Source organism: Hemicordylus capensis, chromosome 3 (genome assembly GCF_027244095.1).
Source record: "Hemicordylus capensis ecotype Gifberg chromosome 3, rHemCap1.1.pri, whole genome shotgun sequence".
Lineage (NCBI taxonomy): Eukaryota > Metazoa > Chordata > Lepidosauria > Squamata > Cordylidae > Hemicordylus > Hemicordylus capensis.
In genome coordinates, this window is record NC_069659.1 from 3,440,068 (window position 1) to 3,453,884 (window position 13,817).

At 53.6% G+C, this 13,817-nt stretch overlaps 1 protein-coding gene across 2 annotated transcripts in view; it reads left to right on the top strand.

The window, feature by feature from the left end:
- Positions 1-13,817, top strand: part of PDE2A (phosphodiesterase 2A) — a 434,647-nt gene that overhangs the window by 156,099 nt on the left and 264,731 nt on the right. Inside the window, exon 1 of one of the 2 annotated variants that reach the window (XM_053307711.1) lies at positions 2,518-2,700. The exons of the other annotated variant lie outside the window; for it this stretch is intronic. Coding sequence (XP_053163686.1) covers positions 2,677-2,700 — 24 coding nt within the window. The 5' untranslated portion in view covers positions 2,518-2,676. Of the gene's footprint in view, positions 1-2,517; positions 2,701-13,817 lie in introns of those variants that run through there. 2 annotated transcript variants of the gene reach the window in all.

The window sequence follows — 13,817 nt, forward strand, 5'->3', positions numbered from 1 at the left end:
GGTCAGCTTTGATCTGGCCTCTGAAAGCAGAAATGGAAGGGGCTCTCCGTGAGAAGCCAGAAGCCAGGCGGTGCTGGAGCTGCCAGGCAAATTCCTCATCAGCCTGTGATGGTGTCAGGCTGCGGCTTTGTGTCTTTCACCCCCTCCCCCCCCCGCTATGACACCCCCCTCGGCTTCTAGCGCACTACAGGACTTGCACCCACGAGTAGTGCTGAGACGCATTTGATCCGAGCGGGCTCAGCGGGTGAGGAGGCAGGATGATCTGTCCATAGGGGCGGGGCGATGCATTCCCTCTCCCATCACACTAGAACCTGGGGTCATCCTTTGAAACTGATTGCGAAGACACTTGGGGCCAACCGACAGAAGCACTTTTTCACCAAACGCATAAACAACCTGTGGAATTCTCTGCCACAGGATGTGGTGACAGCAGCCAACAACCTGGATGGCTCTAAGAGGGGTTTGGAGAACTTCATGGAGGAGAGGTCTATCATCGGCTACTAGTTAGAGGGCTATGGGCCACCTCCAACCTCAAAGGCAGGATACCTCTGAGTACCAGTTGCAGGGGAGTAACAGCAGGAGGGAGAGGGCATGCCCTCAATTCCTGCCTGTGGCTTCCAGCGGCATCTGGTGGGCCACTGTGTGGAACAGGATGCTGGACTCGATGGGCCTCCTTGGGCCTGATCCAGCAGGGCTGTTCTTCTGTTCACTTCCATCAGGTCACTTGGACCCACTACCCACCCTTCCTAGGGGCTGCCAGTGCCTTTCAGATTGAAACGACGGTGCCCCTCTTTGCAGGGCACCTCAGTGATTGTCAAGAGCGTCCTCCGCTCCTCCCCAAGGCATCGGAAGGGGCAAGAAGGCCTTCTGTGCAGCCCAGGAATGTACCCCAGCACCCTCTGTGTGGCCGGGAAAGGGGGAATGGAGTGGTGGCACCTCTGGACTCCGACAGGCTTTCCTTTGCTGCCCCCCAAGAAATCCTGGGCTGTTCTGTGCATTTGTTTGCGCATCTGCTTGGACTCGGGCGCGGAGCCATGACGCGAGCGGCCTGTGCCCAGCCACAGCATGGCGGCCCCTCCCTCCCCGCCCTCGCGTCTGGTGTCAGACGTAGGGGCTAGCTACGCCCCAGCGCCAGGCGCAAGGAGCGGCTCTTCCCTGCCTTTAAGGCAGCTGCGCAGCCCTGCTTGGGAGCTAAACCAGCACCCCCCGTGTCTGACATCAGATGTGGGGTTTGTGTGTGTGTTGGGGCTGCAAGGTGCGGCCCCTGATTGGCGGTGGCCCGGGTTCTTTGAACCCGTTCGCCCAATGGTGGCTCCGCCCCTGGTCGGACTCAATTTAAGACGGGGGTTCTGTGGCTGGGGATGATTGCAGTCACCATGCAACAACGTCTGGGGCCACACAACTTAGAACCCTTGCTGTGTGCGTGTGCGTGTGTGTGTGTGTTTGGCATAGCCACAAAACCTTGCCTTTGCTCTGGGAAAGCCACGAGTTGTGTTAGCAGAGCATGAAGTGATAAGCTCTGATGCATCTGATGGTTTCGGAAGTAGTTCTCTTGGGAGAAGCATCCAGCATGACTAGAGATCCTGGAGAGGATCTCTTTAAGAATATACGCTTGCCAGATTGGGTCAAACCAAACATTTGTCCTTTCCAGCACTCTGTCTCGGGTAGGAAATAGATGCTTCTGGAAGCTAGCAAGCCAGGGCCCTCGTGCAGCGGTTGACGATTCCATTCTTAGTTCTCTGGGCTCCCAAGAGGCCACTGAGAGGCCTCTCCTTTGTGAACCTGCTAATCCTTCTGTAAAACTGTCTGTGTCCGTGGCCGTTGCACCCTCTAGTGGCAATGGGTTCCACAGGCTTGTGATGTGAAGAGGTAACTTGGAGTGGATGGAGTGCCATAGATGATTGGACAGGAAGTGTACCTTTGTCTTCCTGGATGCAAATGAATAATAGAGGGCTGGGTGGGCGAGAGAAGTTAATAGAATAGTTTGCCAGGCTGGGCCATGAGGTTGTGTGCAGTCTCCAGCGGCGCGCATGTTCGCCCCCAAGGGCCTCAGTCGGAGGGGCGATCAACACTTGTTGTGCCAGTGTGGGAGTGGGTTCTGATGCTGGGGGTGGTGGTTTTTCAAAAAGAAAGAAAAGCCCTTCTGGGTGCCTTTCCAGCCGAGAAGCCGCCCAAAGGCATTTAACCCTTTCCGCACTCCAAATTGCACCCCCCCCCAAAAAAAACAAAGCAGCCCTAGAAATGCACATTTGGAAGCTGAAGAGAAAGCAGCTCCTGTTCATCTCAAAGGGGTCTGTGCAGGCGCCCTTCCCAACGTGGGAGTGGAGATGCCTACCCCCCCGCCCCGGTCCCAGGCAGCTGGACCTCCAGAAGGGCTCGAGGATGCTTGCTTGCGAGTCGAGGGAGAGGGGCGGAGGGGCGGCTTCTTTCTGCCGGCTTGGGGTGCCGCCAGCAGCAGCCGGGCAGATGCATCCTCCAAAGCGGAGGCAGCAGGCGGCAGCGGCTGCTCTCTGAAGGGGGGACTGCTTTGCAGGCGCGCGCGCGAGGGAGAGATTGGAGGAAATGAGCAGGACGGTGCGCTGGCATTGGCAGGCCCGTGGAGGAGTCTCGCGCTTCGCAGCCGCCGCACTTTCAGGGAAGCCGCTCGCCTGGCTGGGTCGCTGGTGATGGGCTCCGGAGATGGACACCTTCGCCCGGACCAGTGTAAGGCTCTTTCTTCTTTCCGCGGCAGGACCTGGGAGGGCTCTTTCGAAGGGCATCGCCAAAGGGCTCCCTCGCTCTGAAACCTCGATTGCGCTTTTCCTTGCGCTTTGGTTTCTTTCTCGTGGCTTTTTTTTTAATTAACCCCCCCCCACCCCCTTTCTCGCTGTTCCCTTTTGCCGGTGGCTTCCAATCCAAAGGTTGCATTTCATGTTTTTAAGCGGGGGGTGTGTGTGTGTGGGGAGGCCACGTGTGTGCATTCGCAACTCCAGTGATACGTGCCACCCAGGTCGTGTGAGCCTGTTGCGGGTGTTGGCGATCAAGCATCAACAAGTGATGCAGGGAAGCCCGAGGAGTTGTTGCTTGATGCAAGGCTGAGCGATCCCTCTCCGGCGGACAATTGGGGTAATGTTCCTTCACGCCTCACCGGAGCCCGGAATCCTGCTCATTCGCGTGCGGTTCTCTGTAGGCTCCCGTCAGGATTGCCCCCCCCCCCTGCTGCTTCTTGGCGTTTCTCCCAGAGCGAAGAAGGTGCAAGGTGTGCGCGCCGGGAAGGAGCACTCCTGCTCCCCACGGGGAGTCTCCACGAATAATGGGACATTTCTGATCATGGAAGTTGTGACTCGGAGACGGGGCAGGATCTGGATGGAGCTGCGTTGAGGGCGAGGGTGACATGTGTGCTTCTGGGTCGAGTGGCTGGTGCCTGTAGGGAGGGGGAGTCAGTCGCCCTCCCCGTGCCGTGTGACTTGACTTGCTGGCTTGAGCCGTCTGCTTTGTCGGCAGGCAGCCTGGCACACTGCGCCTTCTCCACGCCTGCGCCTTGCAACAGCCTTGCGAGTTGCAACGCCTTGCAACAGTCTGTGGTCTGTGCGCTGCGGATCCGTCATCGGAGGTGGGGGCAGGCTGAAGTGTGGATTTGTGAGCGTTTGCTTCCAGACCTGGATTCTGTGGGGCTTGCAGAGGCGCTGTACAGACAGAACACGGCCTGCTTTTGATCCGTGATGGCGCGCACTGCAGGCTGAAGTGTGGCGCAAGAAATGCGGAGGGGCGGCCTGGAGGCGACGGTGACCTCCAAAGGCTTCAGTGCCCAGGTGCCCTGTTTGTTCCAGAGGGGCCTGCTGAAGGGGAGAGGGCTGGGAAGAGACCCCCAGTGCAGGGTGGCCATTGAGTGGGGCACCCCAACTCTGTGCTTTGAGAAACGTGGCTGCGGAGACCAGGAACACAAGTCTAGTTGGGGTCTTTACTCATAGTGTGTGTGTGTGTGGGGGGGACAAATTGTGGGGAGAATTTGGAGGGGCAAAATGGGGAAAGGATTAAGCATTCCCTCTCCCCCACCCTTGCCAGTCATTCATGCAGAATTGCCCCCGCCAAAGCCCCGTTTCACTTAAAGAAGTAGAATGAGCCCTGAGTTGTTCTGTCCGTCTGTTTGCATGCAAGGCGTCCTTTGCCCGTCGGATCGTGAGTGGGGGCCTTCTCTTGTCCGTTCTCTGTAGAGATGTGCATGGAACTAGTTTTGCCAGTTCGCTTTGAATCCAAACCGGATCCAAACCGGAACCCAGCCTGGTCCGGCTTCAGGCTCGGATGAACCAAGCCCCACCCACCGAACCGGGCCAGACTGCTCCGCAGGCTGCTTCCGGGGGTGGGTGGGTGTATCCTTGCAAAGGGGAATCCAGCAAGGATGCTCCTTTACACGTACAAGGAGATTCCCTTACATAAGGCGGGGAACCAGAACCATACTACCTTTTAATTCTAGGCGGCGGTGGAGAGTCTCCGGAAGTGGCAAGGGCTCCTCCAAGCCCCCTGTCAGCCTCCTGAATGACAGCCCAGCTGGCCATTTTCATGACCTCTGCACATTCACAGAGGCCATTTGCATCACCACGAAAATCGCGGGGTGACGCAAATGGCCTCTGTGCATGTGCAGAGGTCTGAACCACGCTGTCATTTGGGAGGCCAGCAGGGGGCTTGGAGGAGCCCCTGCTGCCGCTCCCCACAGCTGCTAGAGACTCTCCACCGGCACATGGAATTAAAATGTAGTAAAGACACTTTTGCTCCCCTCCCACCTTATGTTAGGCAATACCTCTGTACTTGTTAAAGGGAATCCTTGCCGGTTTCCCCTTTACAAGTATATCCCCAAACTGGCCTGCAAACTGGTTCGTAGAACAGGGGCTGGTCCGGTTCGACTCAGACTGGACAAAGTGGGCCGGTTCGATTCGAACTGCAGTTCAAATCGAGCTGGCTCACACATCCCTAGTTCTTTGGGGCATGCTTGGGGAGGTTCCAAAGGATGCTTAATCCCCCCCAAAATGAACACTCAGAGAGGCTGGGGAAAACAGGAAATGTGAGGACCTCCCACTTCCTGTTTTCATGCTTCTCTGTAACACTTAAAAAGACTTATTTTTATTTTAAGTCTTTGTAATAGAGCTTTTGCATTTCCCCTTCCATTGAGATGAGGAAGTGCCTGTTGCATGGTGGGTTTCCACATCTTGCCACAGGAGGGTCAGGCTCCTCGTCTTTGCTTCGCCTTCCTGCCCCCAGATTCTCCAAATGTTAAAAAGTTGTGCTGAGATCATTGCATGTGGAAATAAGCAGTGGCTTTGGAAACAGGGTGGCTAACACCACACCAAGAGGATTGGGACAGAGGAACATAGGGAGCTGACTTATACAGTCGTCCCTTGCTGATCACGGTTTTCCCAGTCGCGGATTTGAGTATCCACGATGGAGAAACTCTGACCGGGCTCACCAACCATGACCCACCTGAGTATCTGTGGTTTGGCAATTTGAAAATTATGGGGGTGGGATAATTTTGGATAATTTGGGGCATCTGGGGGCATTTCTGGGGGTCAGGGGGCAATTTTGGGGTTGGGGTGATTTTGGGGGATCGGGTGATTTTGGGGGTTCTGGGGGGTCATTTCTGGGGGCCAGGAGGTGATTCTTTCCATTTGTTTTCGGTTGCTTCGTGACCGCGATTCCCCTAACCCCTTGTTTGCCACTGAAACCAATTTCTCGTCTACCATGAATTTGCCAACTGCAAGGGTTTTCAGGAATTGAACCTGTGCAATTGGCAAGGGACAACTGTACTGAGTCAGACCATAGGTCCAGCTAGCTCAGTATTATCTACCCAGACTGGCAGTGGCTTCTCCAAGGTTGCAGGCAGGAGTCTCTCTCAACCCTTTCTTGGAGATGCCGGGAAGGGAGCTTGGAACCTTCTGCTCTTCCACTGAGCTATGACCCCATGCCCTCAGAGGAATATCTTACAGTGTTTGCACATGGAGTCTCCCATTCAAATGCAAACCAGGGTGGTGGACTCTACTAAGCAAAGGGAATAATTCATGCGCTGCCACAAGACTTGCTCTCTTCCCAGTGTGGCCTCTGTGCCATGGTCTCTGTGATGCAGACTTCACCCCTTTTTAAGGAGCCAGTGTGGTGTAGTGGTTAGAGTACTGGACTAGGACCGGGGAGACCTGAGTTCAAATCCCCATTCAGCCATGATACTAGCTGGGTGACTCTGGGCCAGTCATTTCTCTCTCAGCCTAGCCTACTTCACAGGGTTGTTGTGAAAGAGAAACATAAGTATGTAGTACACAGCTCTGGGCTTCTTGGAGGAAGAGCAGGATATAAATGTAATAATAATAATAATAATAATAATAATTTTTAAAAAAACCTGAATGTCTTAGGTTTTTTATTTTAAAAGCAACTTTCTAGTCCTCGCTATTTGGAGAAAAGCTTGATATCGTTTTGATTATGGACCAGACTTCTCAAAGCACTTTAGAGCTTCCACAGTGCTTGGCATGTATTCTTAGGATATAATCTTCACACCAGCCCCGTTGTGAAGATTACATCCTAATCTTATAAATAGGTCAGTATTATCACCCCCATATTACAGATGGAGTGGAGCGGAGCGAGAGCAGCTTGGCTTTGTGAGTCCATGGCAGAAGTAAGAGCCATGATTTGTAGCTCAGCCTCTATTGTACCAGATCTGTGAGGTGTTAAACTCCAGTGCAACATTTTTCCTGCCAAAGGCATTGATTCAGCAGTGCACCATCTGCCCTGAACTTCACACTTTACAGGGAAGGGAGAACCAGACTGTCCTCTGAATTCATAGCTTGGGAGTATCCTTGGCCAGGTTTCTGCACTTGGATTGACCTGAGGCTGGCTGAGGATTCGAATGGTGGCTTTTGAAAGGAGCCCGCTCCAGGGTTTTCGTTTTTGGAAGCTTCTGTCCAAGGCTCTGCGGAGGATTCCTTCGCCTCTGAGTGGCACGTTGGTTTGGTCGGCTGGGCTGTTGGCCAGATCTCTCTGCTTGCAGCTCAATGCAATTATATGCTGACACTCCTATAAATCACAGCCTAATTGATATGTGTTAGTGGCCCGGCTAAATGGGAACTAATCAGATAGGAAGGCTCTGCTGCTGCTGCTGCCGCCTCTTCTTTCTTTCTTTTTTTTTTGCCAACTGACTCTCTGGCCGAAGGAAGGGCGTGATCATGTCAAAAGGACAGGAGAAGAGTCAACAGCTCTTCCTCCCTTCTCTTGTTATTCTGGAGGTTTGCTGCAAACACACCCGCCCAGCACAGTTGTCTCTCAACAGCAATATCCATCACTCAGACAGAGCGGCGGTCCACGCTGCCTAGTTTCCTGTCTCTGAGGGTGGCTGATGCCTGCAGGGTCAGCGGAAAGGTCTCGCCCTCCTGGGCTGTGGCGTCCAACACGTCGCTCCTAAGTACCTTTTCAGCCTGATCCTAAACCGTGATTTATTCATTCATTCAATTTTTGACTTCAGCCATTTGTTATGGGGGCGGCAGACTGGTGACTCACGTTGGGTCGGAAGCCAGATTCAGGATGCTTCGGGCCAGGAGTCTGGTGGTGCAGAGGGAAGAGACCGGTGTGGTCTCCTTCAGTGACACAAGCTGACCAGACAGAGGAATTGCAGATCTCTGAGCCTGAGGCAGCCAATGCCACCAGACTGGCCCTCTGGCATCACCATTTCCAGGCCAGGAGGATTATGGGTGGGGATGTGAATGTCCAGCCTCACTCGCTCTTCCAACCAGCAGCCCTCGTGGCATAAGAACATAAGAACAGCCCTGCTGGATCAGGCCCCTCAAGGAGGCCCATCGAGTCCAGCATCCTGTTCCACACAGTGGTCCACCAGATGCCACTGGAAGCCCACAGGCAGGAGTTGAAAGGGGCATGCCCTTTCTCCTGCTGTTAATCCCCTGCAACTGCTACTCAGAGGCATCCTGCCTTTGAGGCTGGAGGTGGCCTGTAGCCCTCCGACTAGTAGCTGTTGATAGACCTCCCCTCCATGAAGTTATCCAAACCCCTCTTAAAGCCACCCAGGTTGTTGGCTGTCACCACATCTTGTGGCAGAGAATTCCACAAGTGGATGATGCGTTGTGTGAAAAAGTACTTCCGTTTGTTGGTATAAGAACAGCCCATAAATAAATCGGACATAAATCTGTCTAGGCTCTAACGTGCAATGAAAAACCCAAATTGTGTGTGAACTGCTCCTCAATATCTTGTGCGGACTTCGGCATGAATCTGGCCAATGTGCGAACACACACTCTCCCTCCTGAGCTAGAAGCCCCGTCTGGAAATGCTGCAGGTAAGGCTGGGAGAGACTCCTAGCCTGACCCTTTGGAGAGCTGTTGTCTGACTGAGTTTAAGGCAGGTCCCTGTGTCCCTACGGTATTTTCCTTCAAGGAGCTCAACATGGTTGGGGTTCGGAACATAGGGGGAGTTGATTTCTACCGAGTCCAACCATGGCTCTTCCTTTTCTCAGTCTTGTCTGTACAGACAGCTAGCAGATGGGCAGTACATTAGCTGTCCAGGGACTTCCGTGACGGTGTGGGATACAAATCTCTTACATAAGTAATCTCTGCTCCTGTAGCCTTGTACTTTCGGCAACTGTCTTTCGCTTGAGGAGAGATATGTTTTAATTGAGATGGCATCCAATACAGAGGAAGCTGCCTTCTACCGAGTCAGACCTTTGGTCCATCTAGCTCAGTATTGTCTACACAGACTGGCAGCAGCTTCTTCACGGATGTAGGCAGGTCTCAGCCCTATCTTGCAGATGCTGCCAGGGCGGGAACTCGGAACCTTCTGCATTCAGGCGCACAGGTGCGCTTCCACTGAGATATGGTCCTAACTCCTATGGGGAATATCTTGCAGTGCTCACACAGGTCATCTCCCCTTCAAATGTAAACCAGGGTGGACCCTTCTTAGCAAAAGAGACCATTCATGTTTGCTCCCACCAGACCAGTTCTCCTCCCTTGATTGCATTTTATCCTCACAACAACCCTGTGAGGTCGGTTAGGCTGAGAGATGCAGGCTGGCCCAGCATCACGCAGTGAACTTCATGACTGAGCAAGGATCTGAACTGGGGACTTCCCAGTTTAAATCCAGTGCTCTCTCCATGGCATCATCTTGTGTATTCAGAAGTCAGTCCACTTGCATCCACTGGGACTCATTTCCTGGTAGATGTACTTACTATGACGATGGCAAATATTTATATACCGCTCTTCAACAAAATTCTCAAAGCGGTTTACATAGAAAAAAGAATATTAAATGTAATGTAATTTTATTTACAGTCATTGACCAAACAGAGAATATTAAATAAGATGGTCCCCAAAGAGCTCACAGTCTAAAAGGAAACACAAGATATATACCAGTGGCAGTCACTGGAGGGTTGCTGTGCTGGGGTCGGAGAGGGCCAGTTGCTCTCCCCCTGCTCAATAGAAGATAATTGCCACTTTAAAAGGGGCCTCTTTGCTCAGTTAGCAGGGGTTACGACTTCAGCTGCAGTTTGGTGAGGCTGCGCTGGGCGGCATTGACCTCGCACTGACCTCCTCGCTCTGACTGGTTTCAGGATGACATGATGGGGAGATGGCAGCAGTTAACTTCCCAGTTCCCGGGGAGCTCTTTGATTCCAAGAAGTGTGAAATATGCAGTGGTGGCAAGGAAAGATGGACTTGGGGAAGTTGTTCAGAAATCTCCCCCCTCCGCCCCGCCTGCCCACTCAAAACTGCAGTTATAGCGAAACATGTGAATTGTCTTCAGTGCAATAGTTGTGTCTGAGGCCATCTCAGGTGGCAGGAAGGCTCCGTCGAAGGCATGGGCTTTCAAACAGAGACTGTTGGACTCCCAGCCGCAATGGCCAAAGGGCGTTGAGGATGGGAATGCTAGTCCAGCCATCTCTGGGGGCCTAAGGTACTTGGGTCAGTGATGCTTGGTGCTCACTCATCTGTGTGTCACTCCTCCGGTGATGAGCGGAGGCGATCCAGTGTTGCTGACCTGGCATTTTGGTGCGACCCATCAGGTGTGAGAGGGCTGGCTGCTAAACAAAGGAGAGGTCTTCTTTGTGCAGGGGTGATGGTGCAGCTTTTCACGTCTGGCTCAGAGCAACAGTGTCTGGCTGGTGACTTCTCTGAGTGGGGATCATGACCTCTGCCCTGTAGCAGGGTCGGCAACTTTGCCTCTCCAGCTGCGGTTGGACTACAACTCCCATCATTCCCAGCCACAATAAGCTGGGGACGAGAGCTGGTCTTGTGGTAGCAAGCATGAATTATCCCCTTGGCTAAGCAGGGTCCACTCTGGTTTGCATTTCAATGGGAGACTCCAAGTAGGAGCACTGCATTCCAGGGGTGCTCTGGGAAGAGCACCTGTGCGCTTGCGTGCAGAAGGTCCCAAGTCCCCCCCCGGCAGCATCTCCAGGTAGGGCTGAGAGGGACTCCTGCCTGCAACCTTGGAGTAGCTGCTGCCAGTCAGTGTAGACAACCAATGTCTGACACAGTCTAAGGCAGCTTCCTGTGTTCCTGTGTGAACCTGATGGGAGTTGGAGAGTCAGGGTTGCCCAGCCTTGGCCTATAGCTTGCATGGAGAACATGGCGCTTGGCTGGCTCATCCAAGACTCCCCACGGGAACTCTGTGTGGGGGTGGGGGGGCATACACTGCATTTGGGAAGCGTCCACCAAGCCCAGCATGAGGACAGGGATCGGGTAGGCCGTTCTCTTGAGCAAAAGGCCATGGGGGTGTGATGGGGAAGGACTAAGAACACGAAATAGGAACGTTCTCCCTTCCTCCCCACTCCCTGGCTTTTACAAATCTGCTTCCTTAGATCTAATTAGCATAGTGAATTGCCGCCCGCCTTGATAATTAGCCGCTCTGCCAATATGGCAGATCTTGAGAGGAGCTGCTTTCTCTTAAGGGAAAGAATTTGAGGATGATGCAATGATTGTGGGGGCGGAGGGAGGGGATGGGGGGCTGGACTCCTGGGTGTCGTCCCTGGCTCTGGGGAGAGGAGCAGCAGCATCGTGCAGGAGCTGTTGAGGAGGAGGGGCTGAGGCCAAGGAGACTCCCACCCCCCACCTAAGCAAAACCCAAGGGGAAATCTGGATGAAATCCAGATGTCATGACGGAGATTTGAGACATCTCCGTTACTTTGGTACCAGAAGTGTCGCACCTTGAAAACAAGGCAGAATTGCAGATTTCAGTTTAAACTTTTCTAACTGCAGACTGTTGCCTCTGGCCGGCCCACCCACCGCTTTTCCTCCCCCATCGGCACACCTGGTTTTCTGGCTGGCCAACCAGCCACTTCTCCCCCCGCCCACTTTCTGTTGGGTTGGCCGGCCGCTTCCTCCCCCCCCGCTTCTCCCCCCCCCCCGCAGTTTCTGCCTGGTGGGTTGGCTGGAAAGCCAGCCCACCACCTCCTCCCACCCGCCTGCCCGCCCACTCCCGGTAGTGGCTGCCAACTCCTGCTGGCCAGGCTGGGTCAGCCCCCCACCGCCTTCTCCTCCCGGCAGCCTCCCCTCCTGGCCTGCCCGGCCACTGCCTCCTCCTCCCGGCAGCCGGGCCGGCTCCCGCCACCTCCTGTTCCCGCCAGCTGGCCTGACCGGCATCCCTATTTTCCCCGTCCCCATTGCTAACCCTATCCAGCAGCTGCTCGCGAACTCTCGCGAGAGTTGTCACGCATGGGATTAGTGATGGGTACACCTAGGAGAGAATATATATATGTGTGTGTGTGTATGTGTGTGTGTGTGTATGTGTGTATATACACACACACACACAAATATATATATATATTCCTTTAAACCTTTTGCGTATGAATGTTAAGCAATCATTGTTGAATAGCACAATGTCTACAAACCAGGCTTCTGCCTTTCAATGTCCTCCCCTCCCACCAAATCCTTCAACGGGCAACATCTGCCCTGACTGGGGAAGACCATCGTTCAGTGGTTCTGGATCTGCTTTGCATGCAGAAGGTCCAGAGTTCCGTTCCTGGCAGCATCTCCAGGTAGGAGTGGGGGAGATGCTTGCCCTGGAGAGCCTGCTGCCTGCCAGTCAGTGCGGACAATACTGAGCTAAATGGACCCAAGGTCTGACTCGGCAGAAGGCCGCTTCCGAGGGAAGAATCCCTGCCTATGATCCCTCAGCTGGCCAGTTCAAGACTTCCTCAGTTCAAGACCTGCTATGGGCCCCAATCCTTACAAGTGGCCAGAGCAGGCCTGCAACCAAGCAAAGGAGCCCCTGGTGGCGCAGTGGTAAGACTGCCGCCCTGTAACCAGAAGGTTGCAAGATCGATCCTGACCAGGGGCTCAAGGTTGACTCAGCCTTCCATCCTTCCGAGGTCGGTAAAATGAGTACCCAGAATGTTGGGGGGCAATATGCTAAATCATTGTAAACCGCTTAGAGAGCTCCGGCTATATAAATGTAAGTGCTATTGCTATTGCTATTGCTAACCAACCGCTCTGTTTCCTTGTGGTGTCTTGGTAATATCGGCTTGGTTTACAGATATCCAGGCCAGGCATGTTCCAAGCGAAGGACTTCCAGTGCAGGCAGCAAACCGCGGTGCCTGCTTCATGGACCCCCCACAGTGGGCAAAGGATGATGGGAGGGATAGTCCGGCGCCATCTGAGCTGGAGAACCCCTGCTGCAGAGGAAGGAAGGGCACGTTTTGGCCACATGACTGGATCAATATGTTGGCAAAAGGACATTTTGGGCAGGTGTGGACGGAGTCCAAAGGTTCAGGACCCTTCTCAGCGGATGTGGCTGCCCTCCCCAACTTTGCTTAGAAAAAATGATTCCTGAGAGCTGAATTGGGAGCTCAAGGATCCCTCCGTCCTCCCCCATGAAAGCTGAGGCCGCCTGCCGATTGTCCAGGCCTGCCTGTGTCTGTCCTGCTCCACCTTGCCGATGGAAGGGCACCCAGACACCCACTTCCTGGGGAGGGAGGGAGGGACCGGCCAGGCTTTCGGTACTATGAAAAGAAGCCTCCTCGGCCCTTTCCTCTCGTTCATGACCAGCCGAAAGTGTTTGTAGAGTCACTGAGGAGAAATGCTGCTCATGAGGAGACAAACGGCCCCCGATGGAACCTCCAGCTGTCCACGTGGCCCCGGCCAAGCGGCAGATTTCACGGCAAGAGCAAAGTTATGCAGAAATCTCCGTAGGAGGGCAAGATGGGCAAGAAAAGGGGCAGGGCTGGATCCGGGTGGCATCATCTGCAGCAGCATGAATCTTGTGGCTTCACTCCTATGAAAAATACCTGTGTTTTGAGAGGCAGAGCTAAGCCAGGCCTGGAGCTGGAGCAAAGGAATATTTGTGCAAAGGAATATGCAAAACCTGCTCCTTGACTTCTTTCAAAGAGCATCCTTCCAGCCTCCCAAGCTGCAGGGTGGTTAACCATACATAATTACCGAGCATTAAGAGGGTCAGCAGAGTCACGATTCAGCGGTGGGAAGAAAAAGCAATGGATGTGTCAGGTTGGATGAGGTGTAACATCCCAGACCATGCCCTGTGAAAGGGGATTGATTCCTCACCAAGCTTCACAAATATTTATATTCTGCAAACATTAACAAAACACGACGTTTAAGACCTTGCCTGCGAACGAAACCTGATTCCTTCCCGCACTCTGTGTTTGAATTTGTGTGCTCATTTGGTGGTACTCCCCGCCCCACCGCCCCCGATCTATAAAAAGTAAAACATTGTTTTTTTTTAAACAGCCTTTCTTTTATTTACCAGAAAATGAAGCAAAGCTTCAAAACTCATTTCTTTCCTGTTGAAATGTTTTATAATCCGGGTGGAATGAAACATCCCTCCCAAATTCTGCCTCCCCATCCCCAGCATGCTTG